Source organism: Ochotona princeps, chromosome 17, assembly GCF_030435755.1.
Source record: "Ochotona princeps isolate mOchPri1 chromosome 17, mOchPri1.hap1, whole genome shotgun sequence".
Lineage (NCBI taxonomy): Eukaryota > Metazoa > Chordata > Mammalia > Lagomorpha > Ochotonidae > Ochotona > Ochotona princeps.
Window position 1 is genome coordinate 45,722,758 of NC_080848.1, and position 13,251 is coordinate 45,736,008.

General features: G+C 59.6%; 2 protein-coding genes and 1 pseudogene across 2 annotated transcripts in view; 1 reads left to right on the forward strand and 2 right to left on the reverse strand.

Annotated features, from left to right (window-relative positions):
- The window catches only part of LOC131482427 (USP6 N-terminal-like protein), a 409,820-nt gene extending 399,723 nt beyond the window's left edge, over positions 1 to 10,097 (reverse strand). Inside the window, exons 1-6 of the mRNA XM_058676462.1 lie at positions 10,044 to 10,097; positions 9,700 to 9,807; positions 8,765 to 8,874; positions 7,449 to 7,497; positions 6,376 to 6,499; positions 5,683 to 5,777 (exon numbers count right to left, since the gene is read on the reverse strand). Of these exons, the coding sequence (XP_058532445.1) occupies positions 5,683 to 5,777; positions 6,376 to 6,499; positions 7,449 to 7,497; positions 8,765 to 8,874; positions 9,700 to 9,807; positions 10,044 to 10,097 (540 nt within the window). The remainder of the gene's footprint in view (positions 1 to 5,682; positions 5,778 to 6,375; positions 6,500 to 7,448; positions 7,498 to 8,764; positions 8,875 to 9,699; positions 9,808 to 10,043) is intronic.
- On the forward strand, positions 173 to 1,145 carry LOC118759656 (probable G-protein coupled receptor 27; annotated as a pseudogene).
- LOC131482312 (TBC1 domain family member 28-like) lies at positions 10,039 to 13,006 on the reverse strand. The gene is made up of 4 exons (XM_058675417.1): positions 12,899 to 13,006; positions 12,653 to 12,738; positions 10,506 to 10,545; positions 10,039 to 10,302 (listed from the first exon to the last, which is right to left on the reverse strand). The coding sequence occupies exons 1-4, from the start codon at positions 12,962 to 12,964 to the stop codon at positions 10,156 to 10,158; spliced, it is 339 nt and encodes a 112-aa protein (XP_058531400.1). The 5' UTR covers positions 12,965 to 13,006; the 3' UTR covers positions 10,039 to 10,155.
- Between the last annotated feature and the right edge of the window lie 245 nt (positions 13,007 to 13,251).

Genomic DNA, 13,251 nt, shown 5'->3' on the forward strand with positions numbered 1-13,251 from the left:
GTTCTGCTGCAGTGACAGCGGCATGGAGGAGAAGGAGAATGCAGGGTGCTATGCTGGGAGCTCGCCCAGGACGCTCGGTGGCGGCAGCGGCACCTGAGCGCGGGCGGGGCGGCCAGAGAGTCACGAGGTCGAGGTCAGCTCCCGGGTGTTGCGCATGCCACGAGAGGCCGCGATGGCGAGCGCGAGCTCAACGGTCAGCGACGATGGCGACGGCGAGGTAGCGGCGCTGGGCCTCGAACTGGCCACGCTCAGCCTGCTGCTGGGCGCGAGCCGGGCGGCGGGCCACGTGCTGCTCGCGCTGCTTGTCCTGTGGGAATACAGCCTGCACGCGCCCTTACTGCCTGTGCCTGGCCTCCGGGCTGCGCGCTCTCCTGCCTCCTGCCAGTCCTGCTGGCCGCGCGCGCCTGGCCATGGGCCGCCCCGGGAGCCCTGCTGGGCCCGCTGGGCTGAGGGCTGCTCTCCTTCCTGGCTTCAACGTCCCCTTCCTGCTGCTCGGAGTGGGCGTCACCCGCTACCTGGCCATGGCCCACCACTGCTTCTATGCTCAGCTCCTGGCCAGCTGGCAGTGCCCCACCATGCTGATGTGTGTCTCCTGGGCGCTGGCACTGGCCACGGCCTTCCTGCCCGTGCTGGACCGCGGCCGAGACAAGCATGCGCCCTGTGCCCTGGAGCAGCGGACTCATGGCGCTTCAGGCGCTTGGCTTCCTGCTGTTATTCAGCATGATGGTGAGTGCCACACACCTAGTCTACCTCTGTCTGCACTTCTTCATCCATGATCGCCGCAAGATGTGACCTGCGCGCCTAGTCCCCACTGTAACCCACGACTGGACATTCCACGTCCCAGTGCCACTGGCCCGGCAGCTGCCAACTGGACAGCGGGCTTTGGTCGTGGACCTATGCCACCCGTGCGTGGCCGTTGTGCGCTGCCTGTTCGTGCTGGAGGAGTTCAACACTGAGAAGTGGTCCAAGCCAACCTTACGGCCTCAGTGTGGCTCACCTTCCCACAGGCTGGCATCAACCCCATTGAGTGCTTCCTGTTCAACAGGGAGCTCAGGGACTGCTTCTGTGCCCAGTTCCCCTGCTGCCAGAGCCCCCAGGTGGTGCAGGCCTGCCGCCTTTGTGACTTGAAAGGTATTGGGCTGTGAGGGCTCCATGCAAACCCGGGAACTGGCACATCCGCAGCTCTGCCAACCTCTTCAGCCTGGGCAACGATTCTGTAAAGATTTTTGGTTTTGAAGCTGCCTTGAAGATGAATCTCAAAGTGAACAAACACCTGGATTGTACAGACCTCTGACCTCTTTGGGGGTGGGTGGTTTGAGAATGGTGGAGGTGGAGTTGGGGTTAAAGAGGAGGTTCCATGTGCCAGGCTCGCCCCAGCTCCAGCCTCTCCCAGCAAAGGATGCTTTCAGGCTTTCTGGGCAGCAGGAGGCTCCACCTTCTTGTCCTGGATCTTGGCATCTTCTTTGCCACGTGTGGTTGCTTTTCTCCTTTCTTTGAAGTGCAGGCTACACTCATTTGATCCTTGGACTAGTTGAAGGATCCTGGCCATTTCCTGCAGTAGCTGTCTCTAGGGTGACCTCCAAGTGACACTCTTCTTTCTTTTTTGCAAAGGAGAAGAGGCTGGGGAGGGATTGGCACGTGTCCCATTTCTTAACCCTTGTGTGCACCAGCTAGTGTGGGGTTCAGTTCAGTCACCCGCAGGAGCCTACACACATACTGGTGCATGCAGCTGCCTGGTCAGTTCCATCCCCAGCCCCATATCTCACACAAACTAGCAGGTGCTGTGGCCCAACTACCAGAGCCCTTTCAGAAACCTGGGTGCTGAGGGACCCTGGCAGTCCCTTCCCCTGGGTGAGCGCCTCCCATGACCTTGAACTCCTGGGCACCACCATCTAAGGATCAGACCTGGGGTCAGCGTGGCCGGCACGTGCACCCATGCCCATAGCGGCTCTTCCCCAGCAGGGCAGTGCAGACCCCTGGGGTCAGCAGGTCTCTGCCTGTGGCTGGGGGCTGTGGAGCTTCTGACCACTCAACAGGAACCTGGGGAAACTGCTGCAGCTGGGCTCTGAGGGGCACAAAATGGGAGCAAATGCATTCCAAACAATTTATTTGGCAGCAAGAGGGTGAAAACTCCTAAGAGTTCCTTCAGGAGGGTACAAGGGGGCACAGCCCGGTAGCTCCAGGCTCAGTGCCTGGACTCATGTGCCTAGTCAGCCAAGAGGAGTCGGGGGGGGCCAGCGAGGAGGCCTCCAGCTAGGGAGCACAGACGGGGCTGTTCTCCCATCAGGGAGGCTCGGGGAGGCAACAGCCCATCAGCATCACCATGCTGCAGGAGAGTCCGGTGGAAGTCTTGGCAGGAAGCCGTCTTCAGCCCTGTGTCTGGGCCCCAGATGGCCTGCATGGGCCCTGGGCCAACAGGCTTGAAGGAATGCAGGGAAGGGGCCCGTGGGCCCTCCTGGCTGCCCAGCTCTGGGGCCGGGCCCTCTGTGCCATGCACAGGCACCGGGAGATTGGACAGACTCCACCACCGGAGCAGCCTTCCTCTGTGCCATACGCTCCATGGGGCCCTGGTGGGGCTGGGCGCACGTACAGCCCCCCATGCCTGCACTGGAGCATCTCGGTCAAGGTACTCAAAGATGTCTTCCTCAGAAGAGTTTTCCTCCTTGTCTGTATCTTCTACCCAATCAACACAGACGGTGGGTGGTTCTGAAAAGCTAGTGTTGGCGAGGGAAGCTGGAGACTCAGGGCGCTGGCCCAGCGGCCTGGGGTCCTGAGCTGTCTCCCTGCCCTGCAGGGCTGTGGGGGCAGCAGCAGGCCTCTCAGGGACGTGGCCCTGCCCATGGCCCTGGCTGCATGCCTCACTGGGCTTTGCTGAAAGGAAAAGAAAGAGCAGGTTTGCTTCTCCACAGGGACCAAGTGGCCTGCAGAGTGAACCACCCACACCTAAACCCTTGGGTCCCTAATGCCAGGGGTGACATGAGGACACACTCCAGGCTGCTGACCCTGAAACTGGCTGTGTGTGGCCTGGGCCAGGGCAGTGTCAGGGGCACTTCTGGATCCCCTGGATGGCTCCCTGCATGGCCCCCTAGATGTGCATGGGCCCTGAGCGCCCTTCCTCTCAGGCTCATTTCTGGGACACGTGGCATCCACTGAGGATCCGTGGGTGCCCCTGTCACCTAACCCCCTGCTTCTGTGTGCCCCATCATGGGAATGGCTGGCCAAGGAGCTGTGAGTTCCCCCTAAATGGCCAGAATGAATCTGAATGCTCCAGAGTTGGTGGGAAGAGCCAGCGTGTTGGGCAGAGATGCAGTCCCGGGCAGCCCTGGGGGACAGGGCAGGCTCTCCTTCACAGTGCGGGGCAGGGCAGGCTCTGTGCTCCCAGTCCCTGGGCCTCTGCCACCTGAGGACATAACATGAACCCCGTGTGCTGGACTATTCAGCCATCACCATCTCTGCTCCCCCAGGACACAGGGAAGGCACCCGCTGGGAGGCACAGCTGGGCCTTGCCTATTCCTGCCCAGGCCTGCCCTGGGCCCACTCTACATCCTCCAGCTGGGACAAACCATCTCTGTTTCGCATGGCTGACCCAGGCTCTCCGGCCATTTCCAGCAGCAGCTGTGAGCAGGCACAGGGATTCCCATCACACACAGGTGCCCTCAGAGGCCTTGGCCCCAGCTGAGGCTGCAATGCCACACTCAGCCACACTCTGGGTTGTACTCAAGGACATTCAGTCCTGGGCCCACATGTGGAGTCAGGGAGACTGAGCCTTCCAGGTGGGGAGGCGCCTCTGTGGGGATAGGAGAGCCCCTGCACCTTCCCCACATGAGCACATCTGGAAGCTGCCTGAGGCCCAGCCAGGCCTTGAGATCAGAAGCTTCTCAAACAGAACCGAGGAGCAGGGGAACACAGGGCCATGAGGAGGAGGTAGAAGACCCCACAGCCAGGTCCTCCCACTGCTGACACGCCCAAGGGAGGATCGGGCCTGAGTCCTGGGCAGGGCCCACCTGCGGGAGGCAGCAGGCACTTTCGCTTGGCCAGCTCATGCTTGGACGCCTGCAGCTGCTTGATGACAGCATCATCGTCCATGTCCCATTCTTGCCTCAGGGTCACCTGCAGGAACTCCCCGATGTGGTTCCGGGTCCTCTTGAGCAGGCGCTCTAGGCAAGAGGGTGGCTGTCAGACAGGCAGGGTCCACAGGGATGGCCCAGCAGCCACAGCTGCTCCAAACCCTGTCCCTGCACTAATAGCTGCCAGCTGCTGCCCCAGGAACCCATGGGTGTCAAGCCAAGCATGGAAGGGACTGGGCAGGGCCACACTGCCGGGGAGTGACCCTGCTGATGCCTCCCTGTGGACTGTGCTGGACTGATGGGGCATCCCAGGGACATTCTCAGTGCCCTCCCAGGTACCAGGGCTCCCCAGGCCTTCTTATCCCCACCTAAAGCCCTGTTCCCTGGGCATCTCCAGGGGACCCCAGCTCCTCTCCCCTGGCACTCTGGCCTCTCCAGCCCTGAGCACTTACTTTGGTTCAGTTTCAAGGCCACATAGCCCATGGTGCTGAGTACATGTGCCCCTTCCAGGATAAAAATATCCCATATCCTCAGGGCCAGCGGGAACGGCACCTAGGAAGAGCAGGTGTGAGAGGACCCCACCCATCCAGGCCTGAGCAGGACCCCAGGTGCTACGGGGGGGGGGCAATGCCCATGCCCCACCACAGATGCAGACCCCGGAAGCTGCCTCACATGAAGCCATAGGCTCCTATGTGGGGACTCCCCTCGCTAGCTGCTGGGGCCACGTCTGACAGCCACATCTGAGCATGCAAGCCCAGAGAGAGGAGGGCTGAGGCTTGGCCAGCACAGACAGTGCCATGGGGGCCATGGAGAGGGCTCTGTGTGTTGGAGGACATGGGAAGGCAGATGCCACTGTGACCTGTGTGTGACATCAGGGCCCTGTGTCCAATCCAGAAGTGAGGCCGCAGCACAGCTCCACCCTGCGGAGGCTGCCCAGGCCTTGGGCATCTCCTGCCTCCTCCTGCAGGCTCAGGGCTTGGTCAGGCTTCTCCAGCAGTGTGCCCAGGGCACCTGTCTCTCCCTGCTGGCTGGGAGACTCAGCATCTACTTGGGCCACCGCCTGCAGGGCAGGGTCTCCCTGTGTAGAGCAGAGTCCCTCCTGGGTCTACTGAGGTGGGCGAGCTCAGCCCTGCTGTGGACAGCATGTGTGTGGGAGGGGGGAGTAGCCAGGCCCTGGGGCAGCAGATTCCCTGGGTTAGGGATTCCTGGGGCTACTTACCTCATCCAGAAAACCGTGGGTAAACCAGCGGGCGATGGTGTCACTGAGCCTTACTCCCTGCTTCTCCTGAGAATAAAGCAGAGGGAGCTGAGGATTGGGAGCAAGCCTGGGACTCCCCTACTCCGAGCCCCTTAGCAGAGCCACGGGGTGCAGGGAGCCCGGGAGCAGGTGCATCTGCACTCACAGCCACACAGGCTCTTGGGAGCATCCCCCTTACATCTTTGCAAAGGCCAGGCACCTAGTTCTGGAAGGCAAACATAACACCCACACTGACACAGACCCAGGTAACCATGGACAGCCTTGGGAGATCAGCCCTGAATAAACGGAGACCGGAGATTTGGTGGGACTCCATCCGTGTCCAGGGCTCCAGGGCAGAGCAAGGAGGCGCTCACTCACCAGGTGTTTTCCAAGAGTTGGGAGTGTGCGGTGCACGATGTGTCCCAGGTGCTCCAGGAGTGTCTCCAGCATCGGTGATCCCGGTTTGTAGAGCCCTGAGTAGGATCAGCCCCAGGCCTGGGATCAGAGCCATATCCCAGGAAGGTGGCAGAGCCACAGGCAGGGCCAGAGGAGACTCTCAGGGGACAGGTGGGTGGACAGATGGCCAGGGAGAGAAACCTCAGGATGTGGGTGCATACAGGACTGTGTGGGAGGCAATCAAGGCTGCCCCGGGTGACTGTGGGAAACACTGCAGCCAGACTCAGTGCATCGTGACCATGCCAGCGTGCATGAGTTGGGCAGGGGCTTTGCCTAGTGGGGCTGCTGCCTTGGTGTTCAGTGGGTGGGAGTCTGGGGAGACCCTTGGAGGCACAGAGGCCAGTGTGGATATGAGTCAATTGGACACGGACAGGACCTATTGGTCTGGAGGTGCCCACACAGGTGAGAGCCAGAGCAAAGCTGCAGGGCCTTGGGTGATGGGGAGGGCAGTGTGTGGCTCAACACAGGAGGCCTCTGCCAGCCCTGGCATCTAAGGAACTCTCCAAAGGGAGATTTCCTCCACACCAGGAGCCAGTGAGGACACAGACCCAGGCACCTGACTACGTGTCGGGAGTGGACTTGGCTGCGCAGGGCCCACCCCTCCCATCTACCTACCAGACATTGAGTATTTTTCGTTCTCCATCAGCTGCACCAGGGCCCAAAACGCGTCCTCCTCACCAAGCCACATCAGCAAAAGTGCCACGATGTGACTCAGGCCCTGGCCATAGCCAACCACCTCCTGCAAGAGCCCAGAACATTGTGTCAGCATGAACTCAGGTGGGTTGGGAGACCTCCCTGGGAGGGTTGGTCACCTGCTGAAGGGAGTAGGAGGATGGAGGAGGGAACCCCTGGGTCTGTCGTGTCCCTGGCTGTCAGGGCTTTAAGAATTGGAGTGTGTGCCAGGTTCCCATATACCTGGAGAGAGCCCTGCAGGGCCTCAGCTCAGGAAATGGCTAGGGGAGACAAGGGGCAATCACATGTGTGTACCCCAAGATTTCAGGGTGGGGCAGGCTGCTGTGGGAATCCAGGCTGCACCGCTAAGGCAGCTCCTGCAGCTCTGTGTTCTATAGGTGCCCTAGTGGGTACCACTTCAGACAGAAGGAAGAAGCACTCGGGTCAGGCCTGCCAGGACCAGAGCAGAGAACAGACACCTCATGAGTGTGCATCCAGCCTGTCTGGGCACTACTCATTCAGGTGCCAGGCAGGGTTCCTGGGGCTGAGTCAGGGGGATGGGGATGCCCAGACCTTGTTGGGGGTTTCCCGAGGTGTCCGGCAGCTGCACCCAACATGGGAAACCTCTGAGTAGGTTTGCAAGAACATGGAACTGTGTGGAGTGGCATTCAGTCCCATGGCACCTGCCACGTGTCTGATGGGGGCCACAGACTGCCCAGGCTTGACTGTGATGAGCACTGCAAAGTGGCACAGCTTGCCCATCCTCCCTGTGGAACACTGGTACTCTGAGAAGCATCCTCCACCCTGCCTGCTCCTGGACTACAGAGAGCAGATCACGGGGAAGGCACTCCTCTTTCCAGAACTCGAGGTGGGGTCCAGAGCTTGGCCCTGCACCTAGTCTCTCCAGTGTGGATTACAGAGTCCCCAACAAGCCCACCTTGGTTCTCTGTGACAAGGGACTCCCTGGATGGACAGCCCAGGAACAGAGCCTGGAAAAGGCATTTGAGAATACTCACGGGATTGTACATCGCATAGGCTGCCAGCACTTCAAATAAGGCCCGTTGTCTGCAAGACAGAGAAGGCGGCGCTGCTTCCTTGCCACCCATCACACCCTGCCAGTCCCACAGAAGGCCCAGTCCACTGCTCTGCCGCAGCAGCAGGGCTGTGCTCAGGGCACCTGCATGTTCTGCACTGTCTGGGTGAGGGCTGCCCACCAGGGCCCACACACATCTCAGGGGTGCAGTGTGTGCAGTTGGACCTTCCTTCTGCTGGCTTTCCATTTTGCACAGCCAAGGTGCAGTCCGAGGGTTTTCCATGCCTCAGAGAGTCACCACCCACAGCCAGTTCAGCCATGTGAGGAGCAGTCCCTGGGCCCAGCCGTTCCCATGGAGTCTTTGGCATGTCTCACCCTCCACCAGCCTGGGCCACCCTTGCCTCATCCTTGCCTCTGGCCGTGGCCTCTTTCAGCTCTCCTTGAATGGCTCACAGCATCAACGGCTGGCCTTGAGGGTCTGTCTCCTGACTCGCCAGAACACACCCGAGTTCCCTCAGGTCAGCAGAGGAGGGACCTGGGCTTCCTGCCTCTCCCTGAATCTCTGATCCCTGTCTCGGGATCAGACGCCACACAGATGAGCCGTTCCCAGGTGACCATCACCCAGGCTACCTCCATGTTTCGTGAGTGTGAACACAGCAGTAGACCCGAGTAGGCGGTTCTTCTTTGCACTGGGTTCCTCAGTGGCTGGGGAAGTGTGCATGCGTGTGGTGTGTTCCCATGGGAATTGGATGTCGCTCTCTGTGAACATCTGCCCGGGGTGCTGTTGAGCACCAGGACCTCTGCCCCTTTCTCCTCGCAATGACCCAGACCCATGTCTGTCCCACACTCACGGCCACAGTGTCCTGATTGGATCATTGCACCATTCTAGCAGCAAGTGCAGGCACCCATGTTGATTCAGGCACTAAGCCTGTGTCCCTTGGGGACGAGATGCATTGCCTGTACTTTCACGCAGTGTCCCTCCACCCTCCCCCGAGCCTGTGTCCCTGGGTGCTGGCAGGCTGTCCATTGCTCTTGGTTAACAATTGCGCTGAAGGGTTCTTTGCATATTCTGGCAGTCATACCATGATGACGTGTGAGTGCCATAGGTTATCTTCCCTTGAGTTTCTTTTCCTTTCATTCTCTCCATGGCGTCTTTGGAAATTGCATAGAGTATAAATAAGGCCTATGGGTCTACTATTTTTCATCATAAATGCCCTGTGCTTTAGGCCTGCATCCAGTCTCCCCCAGATCCCTGGTGCCTCCACACCCCCCAGGACCCCAGCAGCCCAGAGGCCTTACTTCATTCCATAGCGCTCTCTGAAAAGCAGGTGATTTGGGAACGTCCACTGCACCGCAATGTCAATCAGGTGGAATTGATCGCAATGCAGCCGGGCCTGCTCTTTCAGCATCTGCACAGGGGACAACTATGGTCAGCATCAGGCCAACGGCATGACCACGTCCCTCTGCCAAGTCCCCTCCTGCCCACAGCACTGCTCAGGCATCAGCCCCAACCAGGTCTCAAATCCTCCCCACTGGGTCCTCAGCCACACCCTCACCAGCCGCAGTGCTGCCCCATGCAGGAGAACCCATCTCCATCCAGACAGTGGAAGCTGCCCTTGGCTTTGACCTGACCCTGGGCAATGACTTGCTCCCAGCCCAGCTCTCAGGGGCAGCTACCAACTCAAGACTTGGTGTTGGTGATGTGAGGGATTAGGGCTGGCAACACCAGTGGGCCCTGTTTCCTGATGGCAGCTCAGGAGGGTGACAGTTGGCCCTTGTTGCCAACCCTCTCAAGTCCTGGCTCCCACATCTCCCAGCAATTGCTGATGGCTGAGTGTGACAAGTGGACCAGCCACTTCAGATGTGGGCATTGCTGGGTGATGCAAGGCCAGGAGAAGGCAGGCCCCGGTGAGGGCAGGCCAGGTAGCACAGAGCCTGTGGAGGGTCAGAGTGTCATACTGCAGCCTCCTGTCCATCATGGACCTACCTAGCCACTGCTCAGTGCCTGCCCCGTGCCAAGCTGCCCAGGTGTGCCCAACAGGGAGAAGGGCACGGCCTGGTCAGAAGCACAGGTGGCCAGGCATGGCAGGGTCTGAGGAGCAGGAGCCTGGGAGATGAAGGCAGGACGGGGAGGCACCCCTGGTTCCATTGCTGAACCACCCACCTTTGGGCACCCAGGCTCCTGCTAAGGCCTCAGCTGGACAGTTGTTTGTGGGCTTAGGGCAGAGCCATACCTCAAATATCCCCGGGTTCTGGGCCTTCTTTGCTTCCACATCCAGAAGTATCTTCCACACTCTTCCCCGCACCCTGCTGGGGATTCCCTTGCAGCATCTCTGGTGGAACTGCAGGAGAGAGGGGGCTCAGGAGAGTGGGGCCATGGACACTCTGGGGGAGACGCATCAGGGGAAGGACTAGAAGGGGAATCCATGGACTCCATGTGGTGTCAGCAGAGGGAGGGTCTGCCTGGGCCTGGTGACCCACAGTGAGAGGAGGGGCAGGGCTGAGGGCCCAGGTTGGCATGCACTGCCTGCTCTCTGTGGGATCTGCATCTGGGCATTAACACAGTGGTGACCCTGGCCTGTTTCCTAGGAGAGTCCCCTGCATGTGTGGACATGGGGTTTAGGTGACCCATGTTCTTCAGGGCAGGACAGTTAGCCCGGGTGTCTGAGAGGCAGAGATGTCCAGCCCAGCTAAGGACACTGCTCATCCCTGTGCTTCTCAGTGTGGTCCCCAGGGGGCGCTCCCTTCCACAGTACCTTCTCAGTGCTGCGGTACTTGCAATAGTTTTCCAACATTTTGACCCACTTTCGGAGTCTCCGGGAATCCTTCTGTCTTTGCTGCAAAAGGAGAGAGGATGGGATGATTCCAGTGTCCGGAAGGAGCCCTGGATGTCACAGAGCTTGTGGCTCTCACCCCCACAGGTGCCTGCAAGCAGGGCAGGGGCAGCACCTTGTGGCTCCCACTGCCCTCCTCCTGCACCTATGTGCTCCCCAGCTCTGCTTACCAGAGGAGGGGCCCATGGCCAAGGACTGGCTCTCACCTTAGTCCCCAGGACACTGTCCCTGGGCTGTGACTTCTCCCTGGAAAGGAAGGGGATGGAAGCAGAGCCGTGAGTCTCAGACCGGGCACTTCTACCTCCAAAGGCGTCAGGGAAGAACCAGCCGCATCACCTCAGTCCAGGGAAGTGAGAAGGGAAGAGGGGAGGCGGCCATCCTGCTGGCCCATGCCAGGCAGGCCTCGGCGGCTGTGAGCTCAGGGCTCCAGGGCCAGGCAGTTGCTGTCTGTGGGGTCTAGTGCTGGCATCAGGCCCATGCCCTGGGGAGTGGCAGCCCCTCTGCAGCAGCTGTGAGGCTACTGGCCTGAGCAGGCACAGGACACCCAGGGGCAAGGGGACTGTGTGCCCATGTCAGCCATGCAAGGAGTCAGCCTGGAATGAGCCAAGTCTGGCTGGCCCCCTGAGACCTGCTCAGAGTGTGCCCCCTGGGATTGGGGTACCTGGGTCCACCTCAACCCTCCCAGCAACCACCTGCTCTCCCTACTTCCCTTAGCTCACTGTGCATGAAGTGCCTGTTCCCACTTCAGATGCCTCCATCAGCCAAGACCTTGGCCATTTCTCCCACTCAGGGTCTATGCTTGCCTGGGTTCTGAAGCTCCTGGAGCCACTATCCCCTGCCTAACCCAGTCCTAGGGTGGGCAGCTAAGGCATGTCCAGGGTCAGCCTGAGATCCACCCCTCCTACTCACTCACACCCATCTCTGGGCCTCTCTGCTGTGCAGCACAGCTGTGGGGTGAGGCAGCCTCAGAGCCTGGCTCCTGCACCCCAGCCACACACTCCCCCCAACACAGACCAGGACCTTGTCTACAAACCCCCCTGCCCTGTGTTTGGAGGCCCCGGGCAGTTCATAGTCCTGAGACCATGCCCTGGCTCTCCCTCAGATCTGACTCAGCAGCACTTTAGCCTGACTCCTATACCCCAGGCACCTGCTGGACAACTGCTCCCCGGGCAGGCTGGTGCCCAGTGCTGGGCACACAGCTCTGTGATGCTGATGGTCGGGCCACACCTCCTGGGAACAGTGCTAGACCATCCAAGGGACCTCAGAATCAAAATCTCAACCATTTGTTCATGGCTCATTGCTACTAAGAAACTGTGACAGCTCTCAGACCAAACGGCCTATGTGACCTTTAGCACTGAAGGGCTCCAATTCTCCTGAATCAAGGCCCAAGGCTGGTGATCTCACTGGTGGCTCCCAGGAATTAAGTGGGTGGTTACCTTAATTGCTGAACCAGAGAAGAGCCAGGCATGGGCTGTGCAGCTGAGATTGGTAGGGAACGTCTGGTATTTCCCTCTCCTTGCAGGCTATTGTGAATTGCCCCTTTTCAAGCTGTTGTGGACTGCCCCTAGGAGAACCTGTGAGTGTGCTATTGGGGGCTGCACTCCAGTAAGGGTGTTGGTCTGGGCTGGCCAGTCCTGCTCTCAACCAAGAACACAAGCTTGGACATTCCAAGCTTGAATAAACCGTCCTTGTGCACTTGCATTGACTTCAGACTCCTGGGGATTTCTGGGATCTCAAAATCTGGGTACAACACATCAGCTTGCCCCATGTCTTCAACAGAAACAGGCCCGAGCCGAGTGCCCAGCACCTGTTCTATGCCAAGCTCCATCACCGCCTATGTCCCAGGTCCCTCGCTGAGTCACCCTGCTCTGGCCAAATATTGACCCGGGGCTGCCCTGGCACGGCAGCATGGGTCAAGGTCAGGATCTGGGGATAGGTGTGCTCCTCGTGGTGGGGGCCATCTTGCTCTTTTTAAAGATTTATTGATTAGGAAGATACATGTACAGGAGAGAGAGAGAGAGAGAGAGAGAGAGAGAGAGAGATCTTCCATCCAGTGGTTTCATCTCCAGATGGCCAAACAGGGGTTGAGTCAGGGCAAAGCCAGGAGCCAGAAACTCCATCTGGGTCTCCCACAGGAGCAGGGACACAAGCACTTGGCTCATCTTCCACTGCTTTCCCAGCCCATCGACAGGGAGCTGCATTGCAGGTGGAACAGCCACAACACAAGCTGGTATCCATCTGGGGTGCCCGTATTGTGGGTAGTGGCTTAGCCTGCTGCAGCCCTGTACCAACTGCAGGGGTTTCTGAAGTCCATGCCTGCCCAGAGATGAGCTGGAGTGTGTGAGCAACTCACCGCAAGAAGCCAAAATGGTCCGGGATGAGCGTGATGTTGTCTTCGTCCTCATCTCCAGGATCAACAAGGAGCCTTCTCCGGGGTCCCTGAAGCCAAGAGGGGATTGCGGTCAAAAGCAAGGGGTGCTCGGAGTCCAGCACCCCTGAGCAGCCCCTCTCTGTTTTGTGTCCCCAGAGATGCCAGGGCTTGGCATCACAGGCACAGTCTGAGGCAGTGACCACCTCCTCCCCAGCACCTGCCCTGTACCTGTTCATACAGGGAGAAGATCTGAGCTCTCTCCTTGGCCATCGACTGGGCTTTCTCCAGGAACATCAGGGTCCTCAGGGCGGACCCATTGAATCTGCAAGACACACACACACACACACACACACACACACGTGACCCAGTGCAAATGAGTGGACAGGAACTGATGCCCCATGAGGTCTGTCTCCATGGTCAGAGAAGGGAACAGCCTGACAGCCAGGCAGGCAGGCACCTGGTGGCTGGGTTCCAGTGCAGGGGACAGAGGGATGGTGGTGCAGGGATGGCTTGCCAGCAGGGAGACTCTGCCCCCAAGCAGGGCAACCAACCCCTGGGGTCTCCCTGCCTCTCTCAAACTC

Bases quoted from the DNA above. Each gene is read 5' to 3' on its own strand.
- LOC131482312 (XM_058675417.1), bottom strand. From the start codon at position 12,964: ATGTTCCTGGAGAAAGCCCAGTCGATGGCCAAGGAGAGAGCTCAGATC. The intron at 12,739-12,898 runs GTACAGGGCAGG...TCTTGGCTTCAG, and splicing joins TCTTCTCCCTGTATGAACAG to GGACCCCGGAGAAGGCTCCT. The intron at 10,303-10,505 runs GTGAGAGCCAGT...CTCCTTTTGCAG, and splicing joins ACAGTGTCCTGGGGACTAAG to CAAAGACAGAAGGATTCCCG.